This window comes from Rhineura floridana, chromosome 11 (genome assembly GCF_030035675.1).
Source record: "Rhineura floridana isolate rRhiFlo1 chromosome 11, rRhiFlo1.hap2, whole genome shotgun sequence".
Lineage (NCBI taxonomy): Eukaryota > Metazoa > Chordata > Lepidosauria > Squamata > Rhineuridae > Rhineura > Rhineura floridana.
This window is the reverse complement of record NC_084490.1, coordinates 23,516,537-23,531,596: the sequence shown is the minus strand read 5'-3', so window position 1 is coordinate 23,531,596 and position 15,060 is coordinate 23,516,537. Positions and strand designations below refer to the sequence as shown.

At 48.7% G+C, this 15,060-nt stretch overlaps 1 protein-coding gene across 2 annotated transcripts in view; it reads right to left on the bottom strand.

Moving 5' to 3' along the window:
* Positions 1-14,848, bottom strand: part of KREMEN2 (kringle containing transmembrane protein 2) — a 37,266-nt gene extending 22,418 nt beyond the window's left edge. For both annotated transcript variants that reach the window (XM_061588442.1, XM_061588443.1), the window contains exon 1: positions 13,416-14,848. In XM_061588442.1, coding sequence (XP_061444426.1) covers positions 13,416-13,482 — 67 coding nt within the window. In that variant the 5' untranslated portion in view covers positions 13,483-14,848. The remainder of the gene's footprint in view (positions 1-13,415) is intronic.
* Positions 14,849-15,060: the final 212 nt, after the last annotated feature.

Here is a 15,060-nt window from a genome sequence, read left to right as displayed (position 1 = left end):
CTCACAAGAGACCTCCAGCTGCCCCTCCTTCCCCACCCCCCACCTCTGAAATGTGGAGCTGGAGGAACATCAGAGTAAGCGTGACAAGACAAGCTTGAAAGAAGAGGGACAAGTCCCAAGGCTGCCTCCAGGGTGGGGGCCAAAAGGAGATTAGAGATGCTAAATGTGTAATCAGTTAAAGCATGCAAAGGCTTTGAAGATTCAAAGGGAATCGGTGTGGAGGGTGTCCCATGAGCCTTGGCTGGAGGCAAAAGAAACACAGGAGACCCTTTGAGATCTTATATTTTGGGGGGGAGGGAATGGAGGAGGATCAAAGAATTCAAAGGCGCATTTAATCTGCCATGCCAAGACAGTCAAGTGCAGGCAAAGCATGAAGATGGGGGGGGGGGAAAGAGATGGACAGGTTCCCCCCAACCCGTCTCTTTGACCTCTATCAAGGTCAGCAGCAGGTCCTCTGGAACTCAGTCCAGAGATAGAAAGGTTACAGCCTTGGCCTCAAATCACCAGCAGAACCGGGGTTCCGCTATTTTCATAGTCAACCCAGCCCCACAGCATGTAACATATAGTAACAGTAAAGGCCAGGGTGCCTCTGAGTATGAGCAAAAATGCTTTCCTTCCACTCTTGCCTGGTCTACCCATGCAGCAGAATGATGGGAGTAGAATGTGGAGGCAGTAGATTACACTGCACTGCTTCATGTTGCGTGTGCAGGATGCCATTCCCAGATACTCCTACATGCCAAAACAAAACAAAATTCCACACAACACCTTGCAAGGAAAATCTAGCACGTCAAGGAACAAGTTCTAGTCCAACCCAGTATCTCCTCTGTTCCTTTTCTTTTTGCAGTGTTTGTGTGTGTGCATGCATGCATGCAGGAACAGTCAAATATCTGGGTGGTATTCAATATTAGTCCTACTCACAGTAGACCCACTGAAGTTCCTAGACATGACTAACTTTGGTTCCTTCATTATAACGGGTCTACTAATAGTTGACTATGACCCTTTGATTCCTCGCCTGCAGCCCATTATTTTACCAGAATTCCGCCACTTGCTTCCCCAACGGACATAGATCAGACTGAAGAAGTAGGCATACTGGATCAGAAAGCATGGCTTCAAGAAAAGGATGGGGCCATTTTTAAAATTCAGGAGTGCCCATCTGCCATGGGTATGGGGCCAGGTGCTTCTGTGTGTTGGAAATGCAGAGGAACCAGACGTGTCATCTGGAGGATAAGACTAGGATGCCCAGGAATCAGCAGGACAGAGACTTCAGTGCCATGCGTTCCTGCTTACTCCTCCCCATGAAGAGGAGTAGAAAAATTAAGGAAGGCACAGAAGCAAACCTAAACAGGCCAACCAGGCAGCAGAAAGCAAACTTGTTATGCAGAATCTTGACTGCATTCCCCTCCCTTTTCCAAGTGGACCATAGCCAGAGGTGTGATAGACTTTCTTTCTGACTAGGAATGGGAAGATCTGTCCGTTTTGGTTCTCTCCGTTTCTCGTTTTTCCAGTAATAAATTCAGTTCTACAAAAATGTGAGGGTTTTTTTTTTAAATCCTCATGAAAATTCTTCAGCGTTTTAGTGCAAATTTCCCGCTATACACATTTTTGTACCCAATTTCAATGGACATACACATTTTGGCAAGCATTTTCTCCTAAGATAAGGCATTTTGTATGTTATTTTCACTAACGTATTCATTTTTATACACATTTTCCCCTAATATATGCATTTTTGTAAACACTGGTGGGAAAACTACTTCAAGAAAATTCAGACACGTGCGAATCTCAACGGATGGCTGTGTTTCGGTTCTCATACTGTTTCAGAAAGTGGGAATTTGACAGATTTGGCTTCAAACTGAATTAAATCCCCCCCCCCATCCCTGTTTCTGACAAAATAATTTTGAGCGCCTGGCTATGATCTTCCCTACACCATGCAGGAAAGTCTGTAATCTGAACTGGCGAAGAAAATCGGCCGCTCAGCTCTGTCCCTCCCCGAGAACCCAGGAGTCCTGGCTCGAAGCCTGCCTTGTTCTGTCCCAGACGTATTAATGTCCTTCCACAGCTGGGAATAGACCCATGAGTCTTGCTTCCCTTCCCCTGCCATTGCCTCCCAGGGGAAAGGCCCCACCTGTTGTTGGGGATGGAAATAGCTGAGAACATAATAAACAGGTGGCTGATAATAAAGTAAAAAAGGGTAGGTGGGGGGGGAGGACAGAGATGGAGGGCAGCTCTTGCTGCAGGGATGTGGAAGCCTATGGAGACTTGGAGCCTGAATGTCTAACAGGTGGTGCCCGTTGGCAGCTGGGTCTTCCATAGGCTGTCTGGGCCCAGCGGGGGGGGGGGCTGTCTTGGGGCAGGGGGGGGAATGAGAGGAGAAAAAAAGATCAGGAGTGGGACATCAGAGGGACAAATGGCTCAGGCTTCTTTTTCCAAGCCATGGAATTGCTGAAGAAATGCTATGTCAAATGCAACGGAATGCACACCGCAGGGGCGGCAGGGGCGGCGGCGGGGAGGGAAATAGCCCTATTCCGACAAACGTGGGATTAGCTATTTTGGTACCATTGTAGAGAAGTTCCTCCTGTTGGAGCTGCAGCTGTTGAAAGACCAACAGGCTGCGGCAAAGCAATAGGAAAGAGACAGATAAGAATTCCTAACGTATCTGTAATGCCTTTCTTTTTTAAAAATAAATATCAAGGGGGCTTGCACACCTTTAGAACTGGGGTGTGGGTGAGAGTATGTGTGTGGGTGTGCCTGTGCACACGCATGTTGTTTCCAGGATCTCTGGAGTTCCTTGGACACTTATTAGGGCCCTTTAGTCAGAAAATTGTTCATGTCAGATAGAGATTTCCTTGAAATATACCTTGCCTACCCTTATCGTTGTTCACCCACAATTGGCAGCTGCAGCAGATGGCACTGGGGATGTTTAGGCCAGGCCAGACGTAAGGAGGCCATCATTCACACACAAAAAGCAGAAAGATCAGGAGTCTTACACTTAAAAGAGCAGACAGAAGTGGGCCACTGATGAGCCGATGCACAGAACTCCTTCCTGCAATTTGCCACTCCCTCAACCAGTTGCTCCAACTGCATTTCTGTCTTTCCAGCTACCATACTGGAAGTGAGTTGGGAAATAGAGACAAAATGGCTGAAGCAACGTAGGTAAAGTACAACAGGGCTTGTCTAAGACATTTTTCTGCCTGAGACAAAAGCCGCATGCATGCCATACGTTTAAGGCCCTATTATATCACTTTAACAGTCATGACTTCCCCCAAAGAATCATGGGAATGGTAGTTTGTTAAGGTGCTAAGAGTTGTTAGGGGGCCCTCTTCCCCTCGCAGAGCTATAATTCCCAGAAATCCCAGGGGAGAGGGATTAACTATTAACCACTCTGGGAAATGTGGCCCAAGTTTGACCCGTGGCCCATATCCCAGAATCCTTTGCAATAGACAAACTTTTATGGCAGTCTACTCAGGACTTCCTCAGCAAAAAAAAGTTGTTGTGGGGGGAAATTTGGCAGGGAAGAAAACAAAAACAAAACAGTACCTTAAGAGTTCTGGTCCAGGTACCCAGCCTACACTGTTTTCTAAAAGTAAAAGAGAGCAAAGTTGGGGAAAGTGCAGAGTAAGGTGACTGGAAGGGCCTTCTATAGGAGGGGAGCCAGTAAAAACAAGAGTTAAAGAGCATAAATGAGAGATGGCTGAGGTGCGAAGGAAGATTGGGGGCAATGAAAAGGAAGGGGGAACAGAGAACAAAGCTTTGTACAATGTTGCAATGTGGAGTGCTTTTGTTCGGAGTCAGCCAGCCATGCCCCCTTCCAGGATATTCCATTCCATTTCCCTCTTCCCTGTTTTACACCCCTCCCCCACAACACACACACACACAAGTTAGTACTGTGGCCAATGAGCATACTCCTTGGTCTGTTTTGAGGCCCCCTCCCTTTTACTTGTTTTCCCCCTAAAGCTTTTTTATACATCTGCAGACCTTGTGGTTTCCCCAAGCCTATTGATAACTCCTTCTTGCACATGATTGGTGTTATATTGGCTACATAAGAATCGTAACTCAGAGACTGAATTTGCTATACAATATTTATTATGACAGGAGGTGGGTATGGCCTCTGGTTTAGATGGCTCTCAGAGGGAACTAGACAAATTCATGGAGAAAATAAGTCTGTTATTGTCTACAAACCATGATGACTATATGGAACTTCCATGATCAGTGGCAGTATATCACTGAATTGCTGGGGACAATAGCAGGGAAGAGGGCTATAGCATTCTCATTTCCTGCTTGTGGGCTTCCTAAAGGCTCCTGAGTGGCCAGTGTGAGTGTGGGAAACAGGATGATAGACTAAATGGACCTTTGATCTCATCCAGCAGGGCTCATTTAATGGTCTTTTGAGTGTCCTGATTATGGGGAAACTCAGCAACATGAATGTACAGCAGATTGTTGATGAACTCCCTCCCCCCCCGCAAAGGCAGTGGTGCCTTCCTGACTATCAGCATTTTGCAGGGCAGATTCAATCACACACCAGAAATTTAGTTTTGTGCAATTGAAGTGCTCTGGCACAACAAATCAACATTTATTTATTGTTTTAAATGCAGAGTTTTTGCGGTAAGAAAAATGATGGGGAAAGTATGGGATAGCAATTGATTGATGAGAAGTCATGTAGCTTCCCTGCAAACAAATCAGGATAAATTCTCACTGGTATAATAACCTCCCTGCAAACACATCAATAGGAATGCTCAATAAAAAGCAGATATTGCATAAACTCTGCTTTGCACAAGCAAATCAGGGTGAATGCTCAGTAAAGAGGTCATCTGGAAGAGCTCAGGGTTAGGAAATGGCCAAAGCCCTCTGCATATGATCCTGAAATTCAAATGCCACCTCCACTTTCAGGATGTATGAAATGTTGAGGTGTCAGTTGAGGGTAGGGATGGGTGAATCCATTCATTTTGGCTTCTGTCAGTTTCATTTTTCCCAATCTTAAATTCAGTTCTTCATTTTTTCCTATCAGTTTGCGATTTTTTAAAAAAATTCATGACAATTCAGCAACACTAGTGCAAATCTCTCCTAATATACACGTTTTTGTATGCAATTCTGCCTAATATATACATATTTGCAAAGCAATCTTCTCTAATACAATACATTTTTGTACGGTATTTTCATTAATATATGCATTTATATGCACCCTTTCTCCCAGTATATGCAAGTTTTGCGCATGTTACCTAGCTGAAGAACTGCATTGCAAAATTTGGAAAACTGCACATTTCGACGGGTTGCCATGTTGCGGGTCATGTATTGTTCCGGAAAGTGAGAATTAGGTATGTTCACCTTTAAATGTGAACTGAATCCAATTTTCCCCCCTTCCCTCAAATCCTTCTTCAAAACCCATGTTTTCTGCAAAGCCCTCACCACTGGTTCACTATGATCATTTGAGACTCCAGATGACTGAATGGTCTTTCAGGATGTACCCCTTTAGAAGGTAATGTGCATATCTTCGCTTATTTCAAACCAGGGGCATTAGGGGGTAGCCCAAGGGATCTGGGCTATATGTCTCTTGCACTGGCCTGCAGATCTCCTGCTCCTGCCTCATTTTATGCAAATATATGCCATGGGCCTGTGTTCTGAGGTTGCACCCACACCAGACATGTAATGCACATTTATGCCACTTTAGCAGTCATAGCTCCCCTCCCCGAGAATCCTGGGAACTGTAGTTTGTTAAAGGTGCTGGGAATTTTAGCTCTGAGAGAGGAATCTAGACTGCTAAAGTGGCATAAATGTGCATTACATGTCTGGTGTGGATGTGACCTGAGTCTTTATTACTTTATTGAGGCCCTCCTGCTCATTCTGTCCCAAGGTCTTTGGTCTCCATCCCCTCCTGTAACTAAGCCCAAGTACATGAAACTGAAATGAGCATGTATCCGTCCCTATTTACCTTTGCCTCCATTTTCCTCCCCTCCCTCTGTTGCCTTCTCTGTGACAAAGTTTGGATTGTATACTCCTTGCAGCAGAGATCCATCTTCTTGTTTCTCTGCAAAGCGCTAAGCATGCTGATGGTGCTCTATAAGCAATAAATAATAATAATGTGCACACCGTGGAATGAGCTTTTCCTAATATTTTTTTCTCCCATGCGACAAATTAAACCATTTTAGCTGTAAGGTAATTGCCCTGCCTCTCTTGAACCCCATCAGTAATTTGTCTGCAAGGCATCTCTCTCACCTTGCTGTGGGCCAGCTACCCACAGGACCGTGTGATGCTTGAGGTCAGAGTGAACATGAAAGAAGATCTAAGGCGCTCTGCAACTACAAGAGATGGGAAAACCCACAAGATCTCTGAAGTCACTGAAGACAGAAAAAGATTATACAGCGTGGGTGGAACTGGGTTTTGTCACATGAAAGGATTTCAGTGAGCTTGATCAATTTGGATTTGAGGAGTTGCTTTTCTTTTGCTTTTCTTCCTTTGCCCAGACTTGATGACAAGCAGTGGATCAGTTTTGTTTGCGTTAATGGGAATTATGCAGAGAACTGAGTAACTGGCTTATAAACCCTTATGCCAAACACTTCACATTAATAAATCCTACCTAACTACCCTCCTCTCCACACCTGTGGTTCCATATACAAAATCACAATAGGGATCAGAAATCCTAGCTCACCCAACAATAAACATGACAGCATCATTAACTACTGTTTAGATTGCTTTTTAATGGATTATGTTCTTAATGATTTCACACCTCTGTATGAATTAATCTAAAATCACTGCGGTTCTATACTCACAGTCATGAAAGTATCGATATTCCACAAAGGCAGAAAACAATCTACCTTTCTTACCACATTTGTGAATCTCTTCATTCTGCAACAAGTTACAAGATGTTTAAAGAAAAGTTAAAGGGGTAATTAAGGAACATAAATGGATTCTGAGTGTGTGCATGCACACATACATACAGAAGAAACATCCTTGATTTAAGGAAGAGTGACCAGTTATGGTTGTATGAAGCTTTCCTGGTGGAGATGAGAAGGTCCAGCAAAGTTTTTTTTTAAATCATCCTTGCAAGAAGGGAAAGGCTTAAAAACCATCTTTATAAGGAGGGAATGATGAACAGAGAAGAAATTAACTGGCTCAACTGCCTCCTGAACCACAGTGCCCCCTTATGGCAGTTTGATGCATTGCAGCTGCACTTTTGGGTTCTCAGTGTCCCAAACAAGGGAAAATACACTCAAAAAGCAAATTTGAAAGGGACTGTCCAGCATTTCCTGTTGGAAAGGAAATAGAGGAAAACTGTGATTGATCCTCGTAAAAGTACAAACAGACAACAAGCTGGGCTTTGTGCTTTGTAGTCACAGGGCTTGCCAACATTTTCCCACTTTTTCTAAATGCACAAAAGGCAGAAGTTCAACAGGTGAATCTACTGCAGCTGCAAGCCATGCATGCAAGCTTGACCTGTTTAATTTCTTATTAGGATGCAGATCATAAAGCGGAGAACGCCTTTCATCGGGGGAGGATGTACTTCCAGGGAAGTATCAGACCTTGTAGCAAGTAGAGCCTTCCTTTGTCTACCAGACAAGATGCATTCTGGAAGAGGCCTGTCACTCATCCACAACTATTATGTTCATTTTATCCTACAGGGCAATGAACATGGTCCCCCTTGACCCTGCCCTTTTGTTCTCACAACAACCGTGTGGTGTAGGTTAAGCTGAGATACAGAATGACCGCCCCCAGGTAACCCAGTGGGTTTCTTGACTGAGTTGAGATTAGAAACCAGGACCCTTAGTCTGACATTTGAAACTGCCAACCTTTGGGGGGCCACGGGCACATTTGCAAACCAGAGAAACTGACACATCCACCACAAAAGCAGCCAAGATAGAGCAGGTGACCCTGTTGAAGCCCTTGTCACACTGTGGATCAGCAAGGCACGTCGGGCTCTCCACACGGTTGCCCCCGAGCGCCCTCTCCAGCACTGTGGCGCCTGGCTTGCACCTTGGTACACCAGTGAGCTAAGGGCAATGAAACAGGCTGGATGACGGCTAGAGCACAAGTGGCGAAAGACATGCTGTGAGGCTGATCTGGCACGAGTAAAACATCATAACCGTGCCTACTGTATGGCGGTGAGGGCAGCAAAGAAGGCCCACTTCTCTGCCTCCATCGCATCCTCAAGAAGCCATCCGGTGGAGCTTTTCCGTATTGTCAGGGGTCTGTTGACATCAACTCCAGGAAATGTAGTCTTAGACCCTTCGGAGGCCCACTGTGAATTGTTTGCAAGGCACTTTGAGGGTAAAGTTGCTTGCCTCTGTAGCAGTCTTGATGCCCTATCTACATATACATATACATATACTATATGAGGTGTCCAGTGCAACGTCTGCTGCAATTTCTTGGGAACGGTTTCAGTTGATGTGGCCTGATGACGTGGACAAGGTGCTTGCAATGATGCAGCCAGCAACGTGTCTTCTCGACCCTTGCCCTTCTTGGCTTATGAAAGCTTGCTGAGGAGGTCTGACTGAGTGGATCCAGGGTGTGGTCAAAGAATCATTGTGGGAGGGAGTGGTTCCAGCTGCCTTGAAAGAGGCGGTGATTCAACCACTCCTGAAAAAGCCCACCCTGGACCCATTGGTTTGTGACAACTTCCGACCGGTTGCAAATACTCCCTTTTTAGGAAAGGTGATTGAGAGGGTTGTGGCACAGCAACTGCAAGTACTCTTGGATGAAACAGATTATCTTGACCCATCCCAGTCTGGGTTCAGGCCTGGTTATGGGACTGAATCGACCTTGGTCGCCCTGATGGATGACCTTTATCAGGAGAGGACGGGGAGTTATTCTTACTTGATCTCTCAGTGGCTTTTGATACCATTGACCATGGTATCCTTCTGGGCCGACTTGGTGAGATGGGTACTGGAGACACTGTTTTACAGTGGTTCCAATCCTATCTCCAGGGTCGTTCTCAGAGAATAGCATTGGGTGTCTGTCTTTCGGCCCCCTGGCAGCTGTGTTATGGGGTGCCACAGGGAACCATCTTGTCCCCCATGCTGTTTAACATCTATATGAAGCCCTTGCGAGCAGTCATCAGGAGCTTTGGGGTGAGGTGTCAGCAGTATGCTGATGATACCCAGCTCTATTTCTCCGTAACATCTGAATCAGGAGAGGCCATGCCAGCCCTAGACCGGCTGCCTGGACTCGGTGGTGGGCTGGATGAGGGCCAATAAACTGAGTCTGAATCCTAGCAAGACAGAGGCACTGTGGGTTGGTGGTTCCCGAGTTTGGATAATTGATCAGTTGCCCGCTTTGGACGGGGTCATACTCCCTCTGAAAGAGCAGGTCCGTAGCCTGGGGGTGCTCCTGGATCCATCTTTGTCGCTAGAGGCCCAGGTGACCTCAGTGGCTAGGAGTGCCTTTTACCAGCTTCGGCTGGTGAGACAGCTGTGGCCGTTTCTAGACCGGGATAGCCTGACCACTGTTGTCCACGCACTGGTAACCTCTAGGCTGGATTACTGTAATGCACTCTATGTGGGGCTGCCCTTGAGGTTGGTCCAGAAGCTGCAGCTGGTGCAAAATGTGGTAGCAAGACTGCTCACTGGAGCAGGGTATCCCCAACATGTCACTCCACTGCTGAAATAATTGCACTGGCTGCCCATTTGCTACCGGGCCAAGTTCAAGGTTCTAGTCTTGGTGTACAAAGCCCTATACAGCTCAGGACCAGGATACCTGAAAGGCCGTCTTATCCCTTACATACCCAGTCGATCACTGTGCTCTGCAGGTGAGCGCCTCATGCAGATACCATCTTATCAGGAGGTTCATTCTGTACAATATAGGAAACGGACCTTTAGTGTGGCAGCACCTACCCTGTGGAATTCCCTCCCTTTGAATATTAGGCAGGCGCCATCTCTGCTATCTTTTCGGTGCCTTTTGAAGACTTTTCTTTTTCAACAAGCCTTTTAAGTTGAGAGCTATCCCAGTCTGTGTCTGTGTCAGAATTGCTTAATATGTTTTTTAATAATGTTTTTAACCCTTTTTAAAAAATATTTAAAATGTTTTTAACGCTGTTTTGTCTTAATGTATTTTCAGATTTGTTTTTATTATGTTTTAAAGTGTTTTTAGTGCCTTGTTTGCCACCCTGGGCTCCTGCTGGGAGGAAGGGCGGGATACAAATTAAATAAATAAATAATAATAAATAATATACCACCGCCTATCATATTGGCTACAACTGAATGCTTCTTTCAAGCCCAATTTCATCAGAGGCGGGGGAGAGACCCCTGCAGGTACATGTGTGCCTGCGGGCACTACGCTAGTGATCCCTGCCTTGCTCTAGCCTTTGCCAACCCGGTGCCCTCCAGATGCTTTGGACTACAACTCTCATCAGCCCCAGCCAGTAGGGTACCCAGGTTTGTGAAGGCTGCACGACACCCTAAGCCCTTTGCGAGAGGCATGGCAGCCTCAGAGCTACATCATCCCAGTCTGAAACGGGGAACTGAGGAAGAGCCGCTGCTTTGTTCAGGCAACAGATCCCTGCATGTGGTTTGAGGGACAGGGAGTGGGAGTCCTCATCCTCTTCCAGGGTTAGATGACATTCCACTCGACAGATTCTCGCAGAAGGCTACATGCCCCAGAGTCTCTGCACGCTGATCTTTGAAACTGGTGTGGAGGGCACAGAATAGCTTAAATTCAGAAGTGAGCTGGGTGAAGGGAGTTTTAAAAGCCGTCTGCTAAAGGTGCAGAAGCACTTCTGGGGAGGAAAAAAAGGGGGGCAAGCACAACAGCATCTGATCTCAGCAATCAACAACCCAACCTCAGAATTTAGGACCCCGTTGGGTGGAAAAGAGAGCCAGTGTGGTGTGCTTTGCTATGGGCGGTATAAAAGTCGAATTAAATAAATAAATAAAATAAATAAAATAAATAGTGGTTAGAGTGTTTGAACCAGGACATGGGAGACCAAGGTTCAAATCCCCACCCTGCCATGAAGCTCGCCGGGTGACCTTGGGCCAATCACAGTCTCTCAGCCTAACCTACTTCATAGGGTTGTTGAGGGGATAAAATGGAGAGGGACGAGAGCCACATATACCACCTTGAGCTCCTTGGAGGAAAGGTGGGATATAAATGTAATAAGTAAATAAATAAATAAAAGTAGCCAAGCCACGTTTTCTCCCCACCACCCAGGGGATAGGTTGAAGGGAGGTGCTTTTCCCTGTATTGCCCAGACAGCATTTGTTACCAGGTCCTCAAAATGTCTCCATGTCAGCTGGATTTCTCTGATCCTATACAGTTGCCTAAGATCCAAGCTACATACACGCCATACATTTAGAGCACGTGAGAATCCTGGGAACCGTCCTTTGTGAAGGATGCTGGGAATTTTAGTGCTGGAGGGAGTAAACTACACTTCCCATGATTCTTTGAGGGAAGGCATGTGTTTTAAATGTATGGTGTGCACGCAGCCTATTTCATCCATCAAGCCCAGTATAGTCTACTCTGGCAGGCAGTAGCTCTCCAGGGTCTCAACCAGGAGCCTTTCCCATCACCTGTTACTATTATCTGAACCTTTTCTTTTCCTTTTTAACTGAAGATGCCAGGGGTTGGCCCTGAGGCCTTCTGCATGCAAAACATGTGCTCTTCCATTGAGCCATGAGCTATGACCCCCCCTCCGTGGAATCTATACAGCAATCCTAAAGAAGAAGAAAACTCTAAGTATGTGCCAAATGTCTCCACCGGCCTCCCACACAACCCAACACACACATGTAGGGGTAATTATAATCCTACCCAATCTGTTTCTGTGTCAAAAGCAGAACCTCCAAGTCCAAGGGCATGGGGGGTTTGAGAGGGGGGGAACTAACACACATACCCTGTATCTCTTGCGCTCCATTAAAATTCTTGCATTATGGTAAATAAAATCACTTTGGAGAAACAGAACATACTTTGCCATGAAGCCTTTGGCATTACCTCTTGGTCCAAAGACTCTGCCTACTGCAGCCAAGCTGAAGTATGTGTTAACTGAAAGAATCACATATTCCTCCTAGTCTGTCCCTGCCTCCAGTTCCCTTCCCTTCTTCTGTTGTCTCACTTGCATCTGATTTTACATTGTATGCTCCATGGGGCAGAGACCTGTCATTTCATTTTCTGTAAAGTGCCATGTACATTGAATAATAATAATAATAATAATAATAATAATAATAATAATAATAAATCCTGCTTTAACCAAAATAATAATCATGTCCTGCTCTCACCTATCCAGCCCACAACCTCCCCATGAAGAAGTCCTTTATGATTATAAGATTGGAAGGGAGAGGTGGCTCCCACCCAAACACCTAAACCTTGGAATAACTTGTCAAGCTGATTAATATCTTTGAAAATAATTGAATGCGGGGTGGGGGGAGCAGAATGGAGAAAGGAGAGCATCTCTCGCTCTGGGGGGAGGTGGAGCTTTTCCTTTCCACCCCCACCCCAGCCTAACCATGCCATCAGCAGCATTGTAGACTGCAACCACCCTCCCCAATTAGAACCCAGCCCAACCCTGTTGAGCCAGTTCCTACAGCTTGGGATTCCCATCTGGCAGGTATCCTGGAGGGTAGCCAAACACGTCCGGGGAGACAGAGGCTGTCTGGGCCAGAAAGAGTGGGTGAAACACTGGACGGGAGGGTGGAGGGGGAGATCTATCCCAGCCATGCTCTCCCTCCCTCTCTCCCTCCTTCTCTGTCTTGCTCCAGGGGCCTGCTGCTTGGGTCCAGCAGCTGTCTAAGGGCCGAGTGTGAAATTAGCAGGGCCCCGTCTGTCTGCCGGCAGGCGGGACAGGTGGTCACTGAGCTGGATCTTTTGAGGCTGGGGGCTCGTCGGGCCAAGCAGAGGCACGGGGGAGGGGGGAGGCAGAGGGAGACGAAAGAGGGAGGCGGGGCGGAGGGGGTCCTGCCAGGCCAAGGGGAGAAGTGCTTGATGCCCACCAGCCTGCAGCGCCAGCCTGGTCTTTCCTCCTCTCCATTTTGCCATCACCACCCCGCCCCGCCCCCTGCAAGCCAGAATGCAGCCAGCCCAACGACCAGGGCGATGGGACCCTCGCCCCAAACCCCTTCCAGCCCCCCCTCCAACTCCCTGCCCTTCCAAATGACCCACATCCTGGAGGTACCCTAGACAGACAACTCGGGAGTCTTTCTTCCCAACTCAACAGAACCGCTCAGAGAGAACCCAGGAGTCCTGGCTGCCTTTCCGCCCACATACATTTCAAGGTTTCACACCTTCAACCCCCTTCCTAAAGCTGAGAAGGGGGGCTCTGGAGCCCTGTCCGCCTCGATCCAGTTTTTCTTCCCTTTTTGCCCAGAGAACCCAGGCATCCTGAGCCCTCTCTTTCCCAGACCTGCCCCCCTTTCTAGAGCTGAGAAGAGGATCCTGATCCTAATTCTTCTCTCTCTCTTCCCCACATATGCACAGACCCTCCTCTCCCCCCAGTTCCCACTCACCTGCCCTCTGCAGAGCCCGCGACCCTCGGAGGAGCACCAGTAGGAGGCCAAAGACCACCCAGGGCATCTCTGGACGCAGTCACCACCCCCTGCCCTGGGCACCGAGGCTGCCCCACACCCCGAGGGCGTCGGAACAGCCAGGGTCCCAAGCCAGAGCCCAGCTGGTAGAGGGATGGGAGGAGGAGGGGGTGGTCTCTGTGCTGTCACCGCGCCAGCCAATCGAGAATGCAGGAAGGCTCTTCCTGAGTCTACATGGATGGTGGCGGGGATGTGAGACGCTGGTGATCCAGTCGCTTTCTGGGATCTTGGTGGCGTGCTCCCTAGCTAGCCATTGTGTTGGAGGGGCTGTGTACCCTTCGGTTCTTCTTCCTGGTCCAGCAAAGTTGTGTCATGAGGTGTTGGGGGGGGGGTTAGTTGATCTGGCTGTAGGATCTGGGGATCACATGTCCCTGGCTCCCTCTTGCGACAGTCCCCAAGGGGCCTCGGGGTGGTCTCTCCTGTTCTGAAAGCCTAGCAGCAGCTCCAGCACATCAACCCAAGCCAGGTCTGGGGCTTAATGGGTCCCCTCCTGGCTTTGCCGCATTCCGAGCTTGCTGTCCACTAAGGATCTGGAATCCACTAGATTCTGAGCGCGGAGGCTCATCTCCCCCGACCTCCCTGAGGATCCGGCCGTCAGGGCGGACTGGAGGCGCTTAGTGCGATTCTGGGAGAGGACTGACGGGTCAAGCTTCGCTCTTCTTGGCGTTCTTCACAGCTTCAGATCCCAAACCGATCTTGAATCTGGTAGATCTCTTGTCAGAAGTGATGCTTGTGGGTCTCTCTCTCTCTCCGCCCCTCTCCGCCTCTCTTGGCTTCCAACCAATCGTTCCTCGGCCCCCTCTCTCTCCTCGCGCGGCTGTGGAGTCGCTCCTGAACCCCGAGGGGTGGTGATGGTGGCGGTATTGTCGTTGTGGATCAATTCTTGTCCCTGACAGGTTTCATTACCAGGTGGGTTCCTTGCATCCCCGAGGGGAGCTCGGCGCCTGTCAGACGGCTGCGTTGTGTGGATCCTTAATCCACCCCCACTCCTTGCAGCCTCCAGAGCGGATCCGCAGCTCGCAGGCAGACCAGATCCGAGAGGAAAGGTCTGTGGCTCTGCTTACGTCTGTTGGGTAACGAAACTCATCCAAGCAGACTTGCGGTCCTCCTGGCTTTTTTGGGGGGGCTGTTGAAGAGTGGGATCCCGTCTCACAGCGGAGCCGGGCAGCACCCGCCCTCGCAGCACCACCTGCGGCAGCCTCCCAGGTCCCTCGGTTTGGCGCTTGTTCGACGGGGCCGGTCCCTGCCTCGGCTGCTGCTGCTGCTGCTGCCGCCGCCGTCGCGCTCTACTCTCGGTTCCCCCCAGCTCGCTCCCCTGGCGGCCGAAGGCAGAAGGGAAGGCGGCTCCCCCGCCATACCCACCCCACTCCCAGCAGATCTCCCCGCCCCGACCGGCGGCCGCCCCTGGGACGTCCCATCCCGAAGGGGGAGGGCCGAGGGAGGAGAAGAAGGAGGGGGCGGCTCCTCTTCTCGCGGCGGCTGCTCCGCGGGCGCTTCTCTCGCTCTCTCATCTCTGCACGCAGCCTTGAAATCTGAGACGGGGCGGGAAGGGAAGAAGGCGGGGGAG